This window comes from Takifugu rubripes, chromosome 15 (assembly GCF_901000725.2).
Source record: "Takifugu rubripes chromosome 15, fTakRub1.2, whole genome shotgun sequence".
Lineage (NCBI taxonomy): Eukaryota > Metazoa > Chordata > Actinopteri > Tetraodontiformes > Tetraodontidae > Takifugu > Takifugu rubripes.
In genome coordinates, this window is record NC_042299.1 from 14,027,777 (window position 1) to 14,045,908 (window position 18,132).

The 18,132-nt window shown below is 47.1% G+C and overlaps 2 protein-coding genes across 2 annotated transcripts; one reads left to right on the forward strand and one right to left on the reverse strand.

Annotated features, from left to right (window-relative positions):
* Positions 1 to 906: 906 nt before the first annotated feature.
* On the reverse strand, positions 907 to 3,236 carry si:dkey-251i10.1 (adenine nucleotide translocator s6). The gene is given in 4 exon segments (NM_001044373.1): positions 907 to 1,540; positions 1,618 to 1,758; positions 1,839 to 2,325; positions 3,101 to 3,236. Coding segments are annotated over 4 exon segments (897 nt in total). The 5' UTR covers positions 3,212 to 3,236; the 3' UTR covers positions 907 to 1,382.
* Positions 3,237 to 5,757: 2,521 nt separating this feature from the next.
* LOC101079530 (GDNF family receptor alpha-4-like) lies at positions 5,758 to 17,865 on the forward strand. The gene is made up of 8 exons (XM_029848958.1): positions 5,758 to 6,271; positions 12,411 to 12,677; positions 12,743 to 12,835; positions 12,951 to 13,320; positions 13,971 to 14,080; positions 14,210 to 14,344; positions 15,455 to 15,585; positions 16,436 to 17,865. Exons 1-8 carry the CDS (start codon positions 6,217 to 6,219, stop codon positions 16,628 to 16,630), a joined length of 1,356 nt encoding a protein of 451 aa, XP_029704818.1. The 5' UTR covers positions 5,758 to 6,216; the 3' UTR covers positions 16,631 to 17,865.
* The last annotated feature ends 267 nt before the right edge of the window (positions 17,866 to 18,132 follow it).

Consider the following 18,132-nt stretch of genomic DNA (forward strand, 5'->3'; position numbering starts at 1 on the left):
AAACGGCGGGATGGGTTGCCAGTTTAGCACAAATTTGTCACCAAATAATTAAAAAGAAGGAAAAAAAAAACAACTTTCACACCTTCATTTCACACACTTCAGGAGCAGGTTCACATCAGGATCCTGACGCCGCCAGCGTGGACGCCCTCCACAGGGGTCACGGGGTCGGGCCGGCTGACAGGCGTGCGTGACAAAGCTTTGTGCGCGGCGTGTCTTCACACCCATCACACCCACCATCACTACTGCATCTAATCAACCGTCAGGTGATAAAATGCTCGGAAAGGCCTGCAAATCCCGCCCGCCGTGAGCAGGAAATCTAATGAGAATTTAGGGTCAGTCTAGATGATTATACGTGTGATCCGAAACCTTCAGCTGTGATTTAAAATTTAATAAGCCTTAATGTCAGCAGCGCAGATCTTACTCTTGGCTTTAAGAAAATATTAAATATTGGATGGGGGGTGGGTAAATTGCAAGTTGCAATTGCAAGTGAATGCCGACCGAACATTTATTTTAATTTCCTTTCATATGCATTTCAGGAGGCTTTTTTATGACACTATTTTAATCGGAATATTTTGAACAGTAGTGTAACTAGTCCGCCTCGCTTCACTCTGGCGCCCCCTCTCGTCGAACACCGGTACTACAACCCGACTCGGTACCGAAGGACCGTTTAAAGTCAGCCCGCCGGTTTATGACACGTTAATCCCGCACTATACTGGGAGATGGGTGCCAGTAAGAACCTCTCACGCACGTTCACGCAGCGATTCTAACCGGTCTCCACACGTCTGGAATCAGCCCAGGACGCTCAATCACTCCCAGATTTATTTAGTAGTAAAACTGTGTCTCACCAGGACCTGAAACAAGAAACCTGCAGTTCACTGGAATTAAAAATTACGCTAATAGGCCGTGTTTTTAGAATCTAATTTATTTTTGTTACAGATCCTCAGGCGGCCAGGCCGCCCTCAGAAAGCATCACTAGGATGTTCTCTACAATGTCAGTGGTGAAGGAAGGCTCAAGAGATAAGCATGTGTAAATATAGAAGGGTGTAATCCACTTCATGCATTACAGTAACCAGTGAATCCTCGTGCACCAACAGCAGGAGACAGTGGACAATTGTTGAGTTTGTTCCCCAGAATAAGATTTATTCACAGTGGGACCATACAAACCTATGAACAGGAGGTATCGGATTTTTGACTTTATTTTTGGAGGAATGACATTGATAACAGGGAGCGGAACGTTTAAAATCAAAGATGCACAACGTATAGCCATCGCCCACAACTATCGGTGAGACACTAAATTTGTTCCCATAAATAAGGCAGAATGCTGAGTCCATAGAGATGGAGAGTTATTACATTTAGCCAATTAGACAGTGATGTGACAATGATTAGATGACCTTCTTCAGCTCGTCGTACAGCACCAGCACAAAGGCGCCGCCCATGCCTCTGAGCACGTTGGACCACGCTCCCTTGAAGAAGGCCTTGCCACCTTCGTCGCGTGCAATCTTGCGCCAGCAGTCAATAGTTCCGGTGTACATGATCTCGGCTGGGGAAGGAAAAAATTCGGTATTAGGTTGCAAAGGGGCCCAACGAGAAAAGGACTTTGACCGTCGTAAATCTCACCTCCTTTACGACCGGACTGCATCATCATACGCCTACGGACAGTGTCGAAGGGGTACGAGGTCAGGCCGGCAACAGCCGTGACCGTCTGTGCGATCATCCAGCTCACCAGGATGTGGGTGTTCTTGGGGTCAGGAAGCATGCCTGTCGGACAACCCGCAACAAAAGGTTAAAGACTTTTCTGTCGACGAACCACGGCTGTTGTTTCAGTGTTAAAAACGCACCCTTGGCTGTGTCGTAGATGCCGAAGTAAGCAGCCCTGTAGATGATGATGCCCTGCACGGACACGTTGAAGCCCTGGTACAAACCCCTCAGGCCGTCGGACTTGGAGATCTTGACCAAGCAGTCGCCCAGACCATTGAACTCTCTGCCAGCACCAGCCTTGCCCACATCAGCAGCCAGACGGGTACGGGCGAAGTCGAGGGGGTACACGAAGCAAAGGGACGTGGCTCCGGCGGCGCCGCCTGAGGCCAGGTTGCCGGCGAAGTACCTCCAGAACTGGGTGCGTTTGTCAACGCCATCAAGGAAGATCTTCTTGTACTTGTCCTTGAAGGCGAAGTTGAGGGCCTGGGTGGGGAAATACCTGATGACATTGGCAAGGTTGCCTCTCCAGAAGGAGAGGAATCCCTGTTCCTTGGGGATCCGGACAACACAGTCAATGATACCCTTGTACTGCTTGTCAGCGGTAATCTGCTTGCTGGCGTGCTGGACCTGCAACACACAAAATTAAGAGTTGCCATCAAGACAAAGTCTCCTTGTCGTGACCTTGGTGCAGAGATCGGGTTTTCAGAAAAATGTCATGCAGGAACCCTTTCAACATCCTTCTATAATGACGTATAAATTATGGCTGCCCTCGTAATATCAATATATTTAATTCAAACTCCGACGTCTGTGACAACCATAACAATCCATAAGTGGGGATGGTGGTCGTTAATAATGCTAAAAAGTTGTACAGCAGGTTTAACCAAAAGAGTGGGAAACGCGTTGATCCTGCTGTAAATGAGTGTCCTCTAGGCCTTTGAACAGCCATTTCACTGTACTGCAGCTAGCTGCGATGAAAGTTACTCAGGCAACCTTAAAACCAGACGGATTAATCAAATACCGTGCATCGCGATGTAGGTTGTTCCGATGGAATGTATTCAGACACATTTCAAGGAAAAACAAACCTGTGTCTCACGTTTGTACACAATGTTCCCTCATCGCTGCAGACATTTGTCCTTTGTTAGCTATGCCGGCTAAGGTTAACGTGGGGAGCTAACATTAGCTGCTAAGCTCGTGTAGGTCATCTCTCATCCCGTGGTGACCTTACCTCCTCTAGTAATTAAAAGGCGATAAACACGTCTGTATCAGCATATATAAATAGGCTGCGCTAACCTTTGAATCCAAGAAGGGTCAACTGATAACCTAAAAGTCGCCGTATTCATGCAGCGATTAGCAACAGGAATCAAGCTAACCGGCTATGCGCCTACCGGAAGTCCAGTTTTACCTGAAGGAGAAGCTTCACTCTCTCAATTGGGGCGACGGCTGTTTTGGAGATGGCGGCTGAGATTCCGCCGGCCAAGAAGTCCTTAGCAAATGAAATAGCTGTCTCGTTCATGGTGCTCTGATCTTGATGTGCCTTTTAAATTGCAAGTAGAACGGATTACCCCACTGCCCTCTACAGCTGATTGCCTGCACCGACGAAATGGCCGAATTTGAAGTTGCGTTGGGGATTTATGTAACACAGTTGATCGCGATACTTCGCGGGATCTGCGGCGTCACCTGATTGGTCGACGAGCGAAGTCACGTGGCGCCAGCCAATTGAAACGCTCGCCAAGTGACGTCGTCACTGCGCGTAAATTTTTAATAGATCATAGATGAGTCAAACCATTCACATAGAATCAAAGTTAAATCAATCACTAAATCTCACGGAGCTTGATTGTTGTGTGCATTTAAGCAGAAGAAGCTTCGTCTGCGGATAAAAATCAGACCGCTGTTGCGATTCTGAGGGCGAATGGGCAGAAAAGTCATCAGGGTCGTGAAGAACTCTCTCAAGGACTTTCTTTAATTAACTTAACCGCACAAATTGCGCTGAGCAAATGATCGACGAACTTATCAACAAATAAACAAGTCACATTCCAGCGTGGCTCTTTCGTCTGTTAAGTTTCGTTCTTGTGGAGTTTAAATCACAGTAATGGTTGAACTCTAAAAGTGTGAATTGTTGCAACCTGTGGGCGTTTTGTTTTTCTTCCATTTGAAAGCCAACGAGGCGTCTCCCTGATTGCAAAATCTGAGTATATGAGATTTAATCACAAGGAATTGTATGCCTAATTGTAGGATGGTCACGTGTTCTGCTGGTTTCACTGTTACCAACTACCTAGTTAGGAAAATCGCTATTTGCTGTTCAAAAGTCGCTAGAAATCGCCAAAATGACGTCAACATCTAATTCCAGCAGTTATTTGTTGGCACGTTGTGGTAATGGCGTGGCAGAAAAAAATTGAGCAGGGGAAATTCAATTTCCCTACGGGGATGAATAAAGTACATCTTAAATCTTGAAAAAAACCCACTTCAGTATGTTTTGAACTGAACTTTATCTGCTGATTCTGTTTGTTTTATATTTTGCCAATAAAATATTTCAACCTATATTGATTTAAATATTTTACATCGGTAGTATAGAGGGCACGCGTGACTCAATGTAACATAGTTATAATATAGCATGTTTCATTTTTTGCACGAAGTTAGGCGCGGGGTGATCAAGCACAACAACTTGTGTGACCTTGCAGAAGCTTATTTCAGTGTGACAGTGAAGAAACGCGTTCGACGGGGTTTGCGCCAACAGTTTGCGTGCAAAGCCATTGCAAGTGCGGCTCCCCGCGGTACACACGGCACACAAAAATTCAAAATATCCCACTTTGCAGCGAGATTCGGAAACCGGTGCGCTGCGTGCGCGTCACCTTGCGTTTGCTGGCGTCCTGAAGGCAAGAGTGCGCCTGATGTTTCTAAAAATAACGGCATTGACCCATGATGTCCAGCAGAGGGCGACAGGGGACGGCCAGAATTTAAATTACAGCGCTCGATGTCATTTATCATAAAGGAGCAACAAAATGCACCTTAAGTTTTCCCACGATATGATAGATTAGAGTCTGTAGGATGGAGAATTTGTCTTGCTCACACAAATAAAATATTTGTGGTTCACTTAATCACCATAATAAGTCATAAAGAATATCTGTAGTGTTGGAATTATAAAAATCACATAGGCTGACTAACTTCTGTCTGCAGGATGGCCGAAAGTTAATCTAAATGAGAGAGTAGAGCAACTCACCAGAACAATTCTACAAGACAAACGTTTCGTTCTCATTTGACTTGAGCCGATGCAGATTTGAGGGCCAGTGTAATGCACATGTTGACCAGCGGGGGGCGCTGCTGTAATATGTTGAAGTTTAAACGTCCTTTGAGAGATCTCAAAAAAATATTGTGGCGACTCGGGAATGATTTAAGCCAAACCACTGGAACCATAAAATGCAACATTTGTGTTGTTTTTTTTTTAGATTGTTTTAATCATCAGTAAATTCTGCTGCCAATGCTTTCTCTCGTTCTACTGTGCATCTTGATGATGAGAATCATTTTCCATTTGTATTTGTTACTAGCTCTTGAGTACTCAAGTGAAAGGGATGAGTAAATTAATCCAGTAATCCCCCGGCTTTCTTTTAATTACATAGAGGGAAAACAGGTCAGATTCACGTACTCCATCAGTTTTAAAGTAGCTCCCTACAACGAGGCATTTGGTCAATATCCTCCCCCCCATTATAGAGCAAACATCTGGTGCAGTATCCTGATCTTTTAAAGATATAAATACGTAGGTGAGTCTTTTAGTAATTTAACTCTAGGTTCTAAACTCAGGAGAGTGTCAGAAGAACAAGTATAGATTTCTTATCTTCCCAGGACGAGACAACAAACAAACATATATGTGATCAGGCCCACGCCCATGGGGCAATCGGACTATGCAAAATGGAAACATCTCTAAAACCATTTGGTCTTTTCACCAAAAACCCTTGAGAGGATTAGAACATTGTTGCCAGCTATAAAAGACTTCCCATCGCAACGTATGGAATACACCTTGTGCTGTCCGTCAGGCGCACTCCCGCGCAGCTGTTCCCCCACTGGGCATATTTTAACATCCCCCGGGCACGTTCAGTCCACCCGGGGGCCAATCACGCTGCGCCTTTCATGGAAACGCGCCCTGCAGTCTGAGCACTCCGATCTGACCTCGGAGCGGACATCTGTGGAGCGCAGAGGCAGGGACGCGCACAGCCCCGAATGTGGCACGGCGCGCACCTCGGATCTCAGTGTCCCGCTCAAATGATTCATTCGGATGAACTTTTTGGCGAGCTGTCGAACGCGTCGACCTGAGGTCGCAGGAACCGACGAGTGGATGGGACGGCAAAAGATCGCGAGAACTTGAATTGCGTGCGCGGATCAGTTTTTCCAACTTTGTCAGTCCGTGCGGGCGCAGCAGCAGCAGCAGCAGCAGCAGCAGCTGAGGAGGAAGAGGAGGAGGCTGGATGTGGCAGGAGACTGAGCTGCAGCGCGCGGGGTGCGAGTTTCACAGTCCCCAACTCTCCAATGTCATCGGCCAGGATGGTGATCATTGGACTTCTGCTCCATGTGCTCTCTGGAGGTAGGACGCGTTTTATTGGGGGCTTTTTCATCTTTAAACAGACGCTTTTCAGCGCTGCTGCTGTATTTATCCGTGCTGTGTGTGACGTTTTGAAGATGTTTTGTCTGTTAGAACCCAAAACTTCCATAACAATCCCCTCAAATATCCCAGTTTCTCCACATGCAAACGTCTCCCGTCCCAGATGCACATGAGATCATTGGATCCCACGTCTGACTGGAACTTTATAAATGACCTTCAAATAAAAGAAAGGGGGGAAAAGAGAAGGAATAAAAAAGTCTCCTTTTTCAGATCAACAGCAGCTGCAGCCTTAGGTTTCACATCTGGATGACATCATGGGTTCTGCTGTTTGTTTTGCAGCGGTGCTTTTCCAGAGAGAGCGGTTCATCTCCCAAATATTGATTAGAATGTCCCAGATCATGGGAATATCACACATGAATTGCTGAACCGAGTCGTCTCCGGGGCTCCGCTCACGGGGGGCAAAGATTTAATGGGAAAGCAGAAAAATCATAACTTTATAGAAGTGACAGAATTCATCATCGCCACTGATGAATGGGTCATGAATGTCCTTTGGCTGTGCAGGAGATTGAATTCCCCCCCAACACACACACACACACACACACACACACACACACACACACACACACACACACACACACACACACACAACTTATTGTCATTAAAGTCAATAAGGCAAGTCTGGTCGGATAAGAACTCTCCACCGAGGCATAAAGACTGCTGAGTTATTGATGTTGAATATTGTCTCTATGGATCGGGGGGGGCTCCTGCTCTTTGTCTGTGTTCCAGCATGAATCCATACATCCAGACAGTATAGCCTCATCCACCGTTTAACACACAGTGTTAAAAAAAAGAAGAAAATTAAGGATAATTTCAGCAGTAAATTATGCAGCCTTCACTGCCTCCAGGAAAACACAGTCAGGTGTCAGGTACAGGCGGCCATTAGAGATTAGTATCTTAATGTGATGAATGTCTTCTCGTGAATGTCAAACCTTTCAGGCACCCAGTATATCTTCCAGCGTGTCAACTCCACCTGCCAGGAGTCACACAAAGGAAAGCAGTTACTTTCAAGTGCCATTTAATAGGCCTGGCAGTCATTACAGATGGAAATTAGACAGACTTTCCTGACGTCGGTTCCTTCCATTACCACTAATTGCAAAATAAATTATTGGGATTCATTTATGGCGTCGTGAAAACGAACTGATGTCTGTGTGTGACTTTAATTTCTCCTGCAGCTGCGGTTTTCTTTGTCTCGTCATATATATATAGATAGATATACATTGCAGTCCCGGCATGAAACACGCTCCCTATAGGTGCTTTATAAATAGCGGCTCTGACCATTGCTCAGTTTCCTGTAGTGTGGTTTAACGTCAGAATGCATCTGACCTTGTGACGGCTGTAAACACCAACAGGCTCCCAGAGACGTCTGTCGCCACTGAAGCTCCACAGAGCTCAGGGCTAAGCTCTCCCACCACTAATGTCTACATGTGACTGCAACGAGATTGCCACACCAGGCTCCCGTTTCTGTAGAATCCATATAAATGTTAATGCACTGCAGATTTGAGCTCTTCTTCAGTCTCCAGGCTGGGTTGTTTTCACGGCAAAGCGGCGTCTCAAACGGTGCGTTTGCATCACTTTGAGTGGATTTATCCCGCTGATCTGCAAGATAAATCACTGCTCGGTGACATTTGGACCCCACATTTGACCCTTCGCTGCGGGTCCTGCCACAGGCAGCAACTGGTGATTGAGTGTAGCTATTCCTGTCCTTCATTTAGAGCATGTGATTGAACCATTACGCAGCCATCATACGTTTATTAGAGCCCATTTCCATGTCACCGGGGCTTTAAGTGTACTCATTTCAGCGTTCACCATCATTTTTCTTTTTTCCAGTGACTATTTGATAAGCTGCAGAAAGTAACCTTAGCTCCTGTGGTGGGTTTATTCATTCTTAATGCTTCCTGCCCAACTTTAATCTCCTACGAGTTCAATCTTCAAAACTGTGGGTTTCTTTCCCATACGTGTGCGTGTCCTGTGTGTTGATCGTCATTGGATGACACCCAGACCGTTAATGAAAGCAGACGTGCCCCATGGGAACCGTTGACACGTGTCACCCGCAGGCCAAGAATTTCTCTGGAGCTTCATTATTGTCGAGCTCACAGGACAACTGGTCAGAAATGTCCCCACAGATCTGGAGGAGCTGAGAAAAGCCCTGATGCACATCTGTCTGTGGGAGAGATGCTGCTGCGCAGCCGCAACGGAGGTGTTAGAGTCATGCAAAAACCCCGATTTAAGTCGGAGTTTCAATTATATTGTTGTCGGTATTTGTTGTCACACTGTCGGATCATTGCGTTTGGTAAGATAAGATATCACACATCTCTTTGTGCACTTGAGGAAAAAGAAGTGATTTTAATAAGAAAAAAACTCCTTGAAGTAACTTAAATAACATGACTCTTAACTAACTCTAACTGTATGACATAAAAAAATTAAGTATGAATAAAAATGAAGTAACAAGCAGCAAAAGAATCAGGGTGAAGTCCTGTTTTAAGTGTCCTGCAGTGAATATTAGTCTCCTTGTTCCTGGGTGGTGTGTTTAAGAGACTGAAAGTTCTGAAAAGGTTTCTGTTTATATTGAGAAACGGCACCATCAAGCTGCTCTGAAGGGGGTCAGACGTGAAGGAAGAATCATTTCACTTTTCCTAACAACAGCCTGGTTTTTATGCTGGAGCAAAAAAAACATAAAAAAAATTCCACTGGAACTTATGAAAGTGCCTCAGCTGCAGCCAAATGATACTGAGCTTGTCCTGGAGTCCAGGTTGTTTTTATGGTGAAAAGAAGAAATCAACACGTCCAGGAGGGGAAATCCACCAGAGTGACCAAACGGCTGATCCGGCCAAAGGCGTAGGTCGAGCCTTTGTCGGGAATAATGAAAGACAGCAGCATCCAGGAGGGATCAGAGAGGAAGGAGCGGCGGCGGCGTGGCACAAAACTGTTAGTGGAAAGAAAGTATTGTTTGAGAGTCGAGGCATTTGGGAGCTTAGTGTTTCCGTCCATGGGTAACAGGACTCTGGTCCACTGGAACTCAACCAGAACGTCCTGCCTGGATCGCGTGAGAGGCGAAAACTCCCTCTAAATCAAACACAACTTATCGTGTTTGATGGAAAAGAAATGCCTGACTGAGGCTGTTGAGCACAGAACCTTTCATTGATCTCCCAAAGCAAGGGATCGTCCATCTTCCGTCTTCGTCTCTGGCACCGAGCTGCGAACACACGGCTGCTCCTGGTGCTCAGAACAGGCAGCTTTTACCAGGCTTTGCTGTCTGTCCATCTGCCTGCCTGCATGTCTGGCTGGCTGCTTAAAAGATTTTAAAAAAAAAGAGCCAAAAAGCAAAAATTCAGGTGGATAAAATGATTAAAAGAACATCACAATGGAATTTTGACAGTCCAAAAACATTTGTTTTTCTAACGAGAAACAAGTATTACAAGTATATCACGTACGTCTGGTTAAAAAAAGGAAATATCTGTCAAATTTAAAAGCATTGTTCATTTTTCTTTAACCCCACGTCCCCATATGAGCAGCTCTGATGTTAAACCTGCTCCTGTCACAGTGGACTGTGAGTGCAATCTTAGATTAAATTAATAAACCCTCAAGAAACGGTGGCGAAAAGGTTTTCAGTATTTTATACAGCTTTATATAGGTCCCCTCTCTCTGCATAAAAAGCTGCATTTTGCTGATACTCTTTATCATCTATCAGCCTGAGGGAGCAAACCAGGACAGAATAATGAGGAGCCTTCCTATATGTGAGAGGAGGCCCTTATAAACCGCAGCTAAACTGGGTGCACTTTTACACATTTACAAACCTTCACACCCGGCTTCCTGGAACCGTCTCACGACCCCGGTGTGTTCCCACTGTGAGCAATATCACTGCTTTACTCGTGTCGCCAGTCCGGTTGTCACACCTTTATCCTCCGACCCGTCAGGCGAGGCCTCTGTTTATGATCTGCCTCCCGTCAGACACGGACCTCATGCGGCGCCCGAGATTGCAAAACATGCAGCGGCGGAATTGGGTCGGATTGCTTCGCGCCCGCCAGTCGGCAGGAGCTTAATCGAAGTGTGTGACCGACGCGACACAACGCACCGACGCGCTCGTCTTTCTGCGTGTGTGTGTGAGCTGGAGCCTGACTGAAATATACAGGCTTGTCAGGATCAAGTGAGGATTTGCACGTGACGTCGGTGCAGGTGGGAGCAAAGTCACGAACCTTGACTCCGCTTCTCTCTCGTCTCTGTTGGAAATGAATGCGCAGCTGCGTCGCGCGCGGCGGCCATTTCGCTTGTAAAAAGTTCGCTTTTGGAGCAGTTATTTCGAACAATGCATTTCCATAATCGCTTCATCAGAATGGGGCTTTATTAAGAGGCTCTTCCCTTATTAAATGTATCCATCAAGCTGCTCGCGGCGTGCCTTCATTGTGTTTCTCCTGGTCAAGCAGTAATAATTATAGGATGATGAAAACTGCAATCAAACCCTTCTCACAGGCTCACAATGAAATGAATGCTGAATTTAAGCCCCGGCAACAATTTCGCAGACACATGTCATCCGATTATGTGGATCTCCACATTGTCACAGGGGCCCTATCTCATGTGCGCACATCTTTTCTCAATAATGGAGTAATCTGTGGCTCACGTAGTCGTCGATATGCGCCTCATCTTGTGGCGGAAGGAATCCCGCGCTATCTGCAAGCCGCAGGAGCGGCGCGGAGAAGCCGGGGAAAAACATCTCCGTGGTGGACAATCAAGTCCATGGCTCAGCGTGAAGCTCGGGTTGAGTCTCTCTCTGATGGCAAAATTGCAGGCGAAAGTATTATTTGTTGGGTGTGGAGGGATTTAGTTGGGAGCCTTGGACTCCAGGCTGTGTCTGGGGGGGTGTCTGAGTGGAGGGGATCCTGCGGCAAAAAAGCTTAGAATAAGAATCACCAGCTTTGGAAATAAGTGCCAGTGAGTACATGTAGACAGTATATGTATATGAAATATTTGTCCATCTTGGAACCAATTTTATTCTCCATTCTCCACCGAATGTCTTTCAACAGCGTGTGAGGCTGTTAGGTGCTGGAATGTTTACAGCGGTTGGTCTTTATTTATGTATGGCAAGAGTAAGATCAGTCCACACTTGGAGGAGGAAAGAAATCCCTCACAGTGAGCAGCAGCAGCCTTTGCTTTTCCCAGCCAAAGTGTTATTATTTTCACATGGGAAGGGCCTATTTCGCTGCCCACTTTCTGCTGCTTCAAGCAGGAAGATCCAGGATCCATCCAGGAGTTGGCTGCCGAGCACCGTGTCTAATTAACTCTCCGTGCACAACATCTCCGCACAGTTGCCTTTGGAGCTTTATTTACAGGCCGAGGGAAATCAGACGTCTTTTGGCAGCCAGGGTTTGCACCTTGAGTCCTCGTGCTCCTAAAAGCGCATGAACAGACAATACAAAACACTGCCAAATTCCTCATCTTGTACGATAGAAAGCAATTAAAATAAAGGTGCAGGGAGGTGGAGAAGGCACAGCCCAGTACCCTTGAAACTTCACAGGAAGTCATTCCGGATTAATGAAATTGCTCCAAATGGATGAGCGCATGATCCTTGAGGCTTGGAGAAGGAAAAACTAACAGAATATATGTACAGCCCCACATTTTATTGTAATTGACAGATATTTGACAGAGTTTGCCATTCCTCTGAAATATGGAGACACTGCTGAAAAATGTGAACGCGCTGGCGAAAATGCAGATGGGAAAGATACAATTAAAAAAGGGGGAAAGACACAGAGAGAAGATGAAGATATAATTAAGAAATGATTAAAACCGTACACAGCCCTATAGAGCTGTTCAATGATCCTCTCCATTTACCAGGTGGAACATTGAGCTTTCACCCACGTTGCCTCTTCTTTACACTTGTGTGCTTTTAATTAAATCTGCTCAGTTGGGTATCACAGGAGTGCAGCGGAGCTTCCACGGCAACGCTCACCTTCCGCTGTTGTCTTAATTAAAGCATATTTAGCTTAAGGACTATGGTGGGACCATAAACCCAGAAGCATCTTCCTGCACACGTTGGTGGTGCTTCTAAGAGTATCGTCTTCCCCTCCAGGTAGTGTCCCGGTCTTGGCATCCTTAGACTGTCTGGTGGCAGAGCAGGGCTGCGTCCAGGAGCATTCCTGCATGGGGCTCTACAGAGTCCTGGAGTACTGCGCCGCCGAGGAGGCCGTGTCGCCCCTCGGCTCAGACGCCCGGACCGAGTGCCTCGAGGCCCAGAACGCCCTGCAGAACTACCGGCCACTGCAAGTCTGCAAGTGTCAGCGCGGCTCTCGCAGGGAGGAGCACTGCCTCCGCGTCTACTGGACCGTGAGGTTCGCAGGTAGGTTTGTGTGTAAAGTGCAGCATCCGGCGCCCCCGTGGTGACACAAACACCTTTACCTTCAGCATATGACGAATACGAAGTGTCTCCCTACGAAGAACTGAAGCTGAACTTGGTGCGAAACATCGAGATGTCTCGTATGGCCTCTATCATGGCAGGTACGGACGGATTTTAGCCAGCTGAAACATTCATTTATAGAAATGGTTACAAGCGTGACACTTGAACCCCTGTCCTGTGCTGTATCACATGGCCTTTCCTCTGGATGACCTCCAGCTTCCTCTCTTTCTTTGGACGGCCAAAACCAGTGTCTGAAGGCAGCTCAGGACTGTGGCCTGTACGAGAAGTGCGGCTCCCTGCGGTCCGATTACGTGGTGGCCTGCACCAAGCGGCCGGCGGCCTCTGACAGCAGCTGCAACCGGCAGAAATGCCACCGAGCCTTGCGCCGCTTCCTGGAACGCGTGCCGGAGGAGTACAGCTTCGCCCTGCTCTTCTGTCCTTGCTCCGACCCTCTGTGCGGGGAGCGGCGGAGGAAAACCATCGTCCCATCGTGCTCCTACGAGGAGAACGGGAGAGGGGAGGAGAGGGTGGGGAAGCCCAACTGCCTCAGCCTGCAGAGCTACTGCTCCAGAGACGAGCTGTGTCGGTACGGTAACGGCCCGGATGGGGCCCTGTTCATGAATCTCTATGAATCCATAAAGATTTGGTCATTTGGTGGTGAGGAGGTGCACAAATGAGCAAAAGTATGTTTCTATTCGGGGTTTTTTTTTTTAATAATGGCTGTGAGTTTCATACGGTTTCAGTCTCACTCCTGCTGGTCGGAGTGATTATTATGACATATGTGCGACTAATTTTAGCTTGCGTATTGTTCATGAATGAGAGGACTTGCTTCCATTAATTAGAGCCCAGTCAGCGTGTCGGTATCACAGAGGTTATTAAAGATTAGAGGAAGAATACTTTAAAGACGAAATGTGAGACGGTCGTGAAAAATCCATCCTCTGCAGAAATTATAAGAGATTTTAAACGAGAGCTAAGGGTGGAGGGAGGCTTCTTCTGATTGGTACAATGGAGATGCAGCTATTTCACGTGTGTGAAATAGAAGTGCTGTGGGGGGGGGGGGGATTTTAGCGTTGTTAGCTTCATGCCGCTGAGAAGTAGCAGCTGCTGGCAGGTTTCTGAATATATCTGGAGTTGTCTTGCAAATATTTTTTAGGATGACACCACCCACAAGGGGAGGGAGGGTTTTTCTTATATTTCCCTGAATGCATCGTGTGTATGTCTGTGTTTGCTGTTCAGATCCAGGCTCGCCGATTTCCACCAGAACTGCCAGCCCTCGCCCAAGTCTGCCTCCGGGTGTGTACGTGAGAGCAGAGCCATGTGCCTGAAGGCCTACTCTGGACTCATAGGTGAGACCAAAGCATTGGCTGCTGCTAAACTGGCATATCTGCCTTTGATGGCCCCTTGCTTTCTCCAGCTGGGCTAACCAAGCACCTCCAATTAGTCATTTGTGTTTCTGTTCCTCTTTCAATCGCCAGGCACGATAATGACCCCCAACTACGTGAGGAACAGCAGCACCGAAGTGTCCCTGTGGTGCACGTGCGACGGCAGCGGGAACGAGTGGCAGGCCTGTCAGCGCGTCCTGCACATGTTCAGCAGCAACACGTGTCTGCGTAAGTCGGCACGGGCGCGCCGACATCGCGGCAGCATTTGCATGTTTAACGTGGAATGTTGGTGCTCGTACCCGGAGCTATTGTGATTACGCATTATTTGAGATCGATTTGAATCCGGAGCGGCTGAACGCTCCCGAGATGCCGGGTGATAGATGCGCGGAAACCTCGGAGGCGGTTCGTACCGACGTTAAGTAGAAGTCGTGTGTCCATTCATCTGTGTTAACGTGATGGCGGCGGAAATGTCACACTTTAAACTGTCAAATGAGCTAAAGCGATCCTCCCGCTGAGCTTTTTATAATGTGCATTAATGAAAGGTTCAGAGGAGGTGGGGCATTACCGAGGAGGGAGAGGGCAGACCATTAAGCCCCGAGGTTTCCTTATAAATAAATATTAAAGGAGAGGCAGACATTCTCCCCGGTGGCTGGTTCGCTGCCAAATGTGGATGTGATTTCCAAGTTCTGCACAGTCACTGAGGCTTTTCTGCAAATCTGATAAACACAAAGTGGCTTCTGGTTGGGACGCTGCCACACCAGCTTGGCAAGAAAGAACATAAAAATGTCTTCTGTGGTGATAAAAGTGAAATCTGCAAGGCCAGACAGAGTTCAGTGGGCCATCCACAGGGGCGCTCCCAGTTGGGCAGCTGATGATGTTATTCTACCTTTCGCATGTATAAAAGGTCAGATAGCTGCTTGTTGAATTTCCTGTTGTGTAAAATAGACAAACTCAGCTGAACGTCCTAAAAATACGTGCTGTAATTTCCGAAAAGTGCCGTAATTTGTATATTTAGCTCAACACTTACGTTGTTTTTTCTTGTTCTCAGCCAGCTAGCATAGCCAACAAACCTGACCTCACCCCATCCCTGGAATGAAGCATCAATGTTGATCAAATTTCATGCCAAGCCTGTACAACAGTGGGCCAACAGACAGCCGCTGATGTGAACATTACATTAGTAAAAATGCATTTTGCTTAATTGAGCGGTGTTTATAGAGCTGGCACCTCTAGAGCATAAATGATGAATCAGATAAATACAAAAGTCACGCTTTTGGCTCTTCTTCAGGGATGATGAACAACCTGAAGCGGTGACGGTGCTCCCTGCTGCTTGTCTTTCAGGCACTGCCATCAGTTCCATGGCTGCACCCCCCCCTATGGAAAGCACCGCCGTGCCAGTTCCGCCTCCCTCCCCGCCCGTCTACCCGGCCAGGCTCCCCGCCGGAAGCAACACTCTCCATGAGTTTGACAGCGTGAGTGCTGCTCTGAAACGACACGCCGAAATGTTCCAGTCTGTGCCAGTGCTAACGTTGGTTTCGTATTTTTGCTGCGGTTTCTCATCCTTGTGGTCTGTCCGTTGATCTGTCTCTCATTCAGAGAGTTTTTTATTTCAGGTGAAGGGTCCATAGGTCAAACTCAAAGGGACAAACACCAAATATTTAATGATAAATATGGATGGAACCCGCTAGAAGGAGGTGCGCCGCCGCGGCGTTTTTGAAGAGGTGAAACAACTGTTGACAGCAGAGTGAAGAGCAGCCTGCACAAACAAACTCCCCCACACCACAATGCTAACAGAGTGGCTCGCTTATTTAAAGAACCCGTTGAGAGGGAAATAAGTTTAAAAAAAAAAGCTTCTTCTTCTTCTTCCTCTTCTTGATACTGGCGATGCCTTCTGGGGTGTTTGTTTTCCTGCCAGCAGCCGAGCTCAGAAACAGAGCAGAGATCCATCCAAATTAGACTTGCTGAATGGAAGGAAGGCGTCGGCTTGCGCGACTGGCGGTTATTAGCATCTCGTGTCACATTGATGCAGAGAAGTGCTGTAGATGCAGGTGTTTGGGGGGAACCGAGCGTGGACAAATTGGACTGTGGTGACAACTCATTTTCAACAACAACTTCAGGCCGATTTAAAGCAACGCTTGAGCTAAACCTTCCATAAGTTTCTGCGAGGAGCAGCATTTAGCGGTTAGCATAGCGGTCGAGGTGATTTTTTCATTTGTTTCTGCATGTTTGATTCCCGTATTTAATGCGGATACACCCTGAACTCTCCTCCACGCTCTGCCACGTCCGTTAATTGACAAAAGCGCTCGCTCTCTGTTTTCACAGATGGAGGACAGCGAGGAAGAGGAGCAGGAGGAGCAGGAAAGTGAGGAGTTCAATGTCATCCCGCCGTATTTGGCCAAGGACTCCAAAATAGAAACGGAGGCCAGGGGAAGCAAGCGTGGAGCGGCGGGCCGAGCGGCCCCCGCGTCACTGGTGCTCCTGCTGCCCTTCCTGTTCTGGGAGATTTGGAGCTACTAAGCCTTCATCGTGCTCTGTGTCCATAACTTACTCCTGCTAGCACTGTTGAACGCCATTGCAGCACTTATATGAGGACTTCTGAGAAGATTAAATGCTACATTTACTTTTTTATGATTATTTTTTTTTCTACACATGCTTATAAAATACCATAACTTCCGCCGAGTAATACCACCAGTCCTGTGGTGTCTGTTTGGCCGAGTCCACTCCAGGAGAAATGGAGCGAATAATGTCGAGCAGATATATGAGTGAATTTAGAAACGCTGTCTGGGCGAATGCTCAAGCTACAGCCTGTTTCGTGCGCTCGTGTCACAAGAAGCACATGACTCAAGGCCAAACCGGTGACCACCGGTCTGGCCAGAGTACGCCGTTCGGTTCAGGTCACAGGACTCGTGTTTCTTTTCTCGTGTACGGTACAAAAGTCCACTTTAAACTATCCGCAGTGACGATTTACGACCCGGTTGATGTTGTGTTGTCACGTTTGGCCCTGATGGCTTTTAACACCGTCAGCTCACCGCCATAAAGGGATGAAGTCATCCCGCTCCGTTTCTCCTTGAGTGAATTTTCCTGCATCAGAGGATCAGAGGAAACGACAGCAGAGTTTCAATATGTGGCCGTGCTGCGAGGCTCAGGGGAGGAAATAGTGCCACCCCGGCCTCTTTGCTGTCTGGGCCCCTCGCAGGAGGGCTGGTCTCTGGCCGCCTCTGTCACGCGCTTTTAGGCACCGCAGAATGAGATGCTGAGGAGAAACACTGGATCTGATGGTTGAGCAGCACATTGGCTCATTCGTTCTGCCTGAAACCGCACAAGTGTTTTCGTCTCATGTCTCATTTTCCCGTAAATTCATGCGGCAGAAGGAGCCGAAGGAGAGGAAAAAAAGGTAAACTCGCCTTTTTGCAGAGAGACCTCAGAACTGTTTGGTTTTTTATTGGATTTTCGACGCGTCAGGTGAAGGACGTCCGGTGGGAGTTGACGTGCGTTTTACATTCTAAGAGTTTTGTTCGTGTTTGTAAACTATGTAAAGACATCGCTTGTTAAAACAGGGACGAATCCTTCAATAATCTGTGTGATAAACTCATTTTCATTCTTAAATCATTCCCCTCAGACCCGATGAAGATGATGTAAACTGTATAGTGGCCGATTATTTCTGACTGTCATGTGTAACCACTGTGATTTTGTGACATAGGAGACGATTGTTCAAAACAAGAATAAAAGACATGAATAAAAAGTCCGACGTGGATCAGAGTGAGAGTGATTTTGAATCTCCAGAAGGACTAAATGATACCGAGTACAGAACCGAGACAGAGCGGAACAAGAACAAGCTGCACTGGGGGGGTTTAGGGCTGTTTTTAATTAGGAAATGTACAGCATGAAGTTAAAATCCCTCCAGGAGAAATGATCTTCTCAGACCTGGTTCCTCTTGTCAGCTGGTTTCTCCTGGAAAAACTCCCACAAATCTGCCCTAAATGAATACAAATAAAGTCCTGGTGTCATGGGAGAGGTCT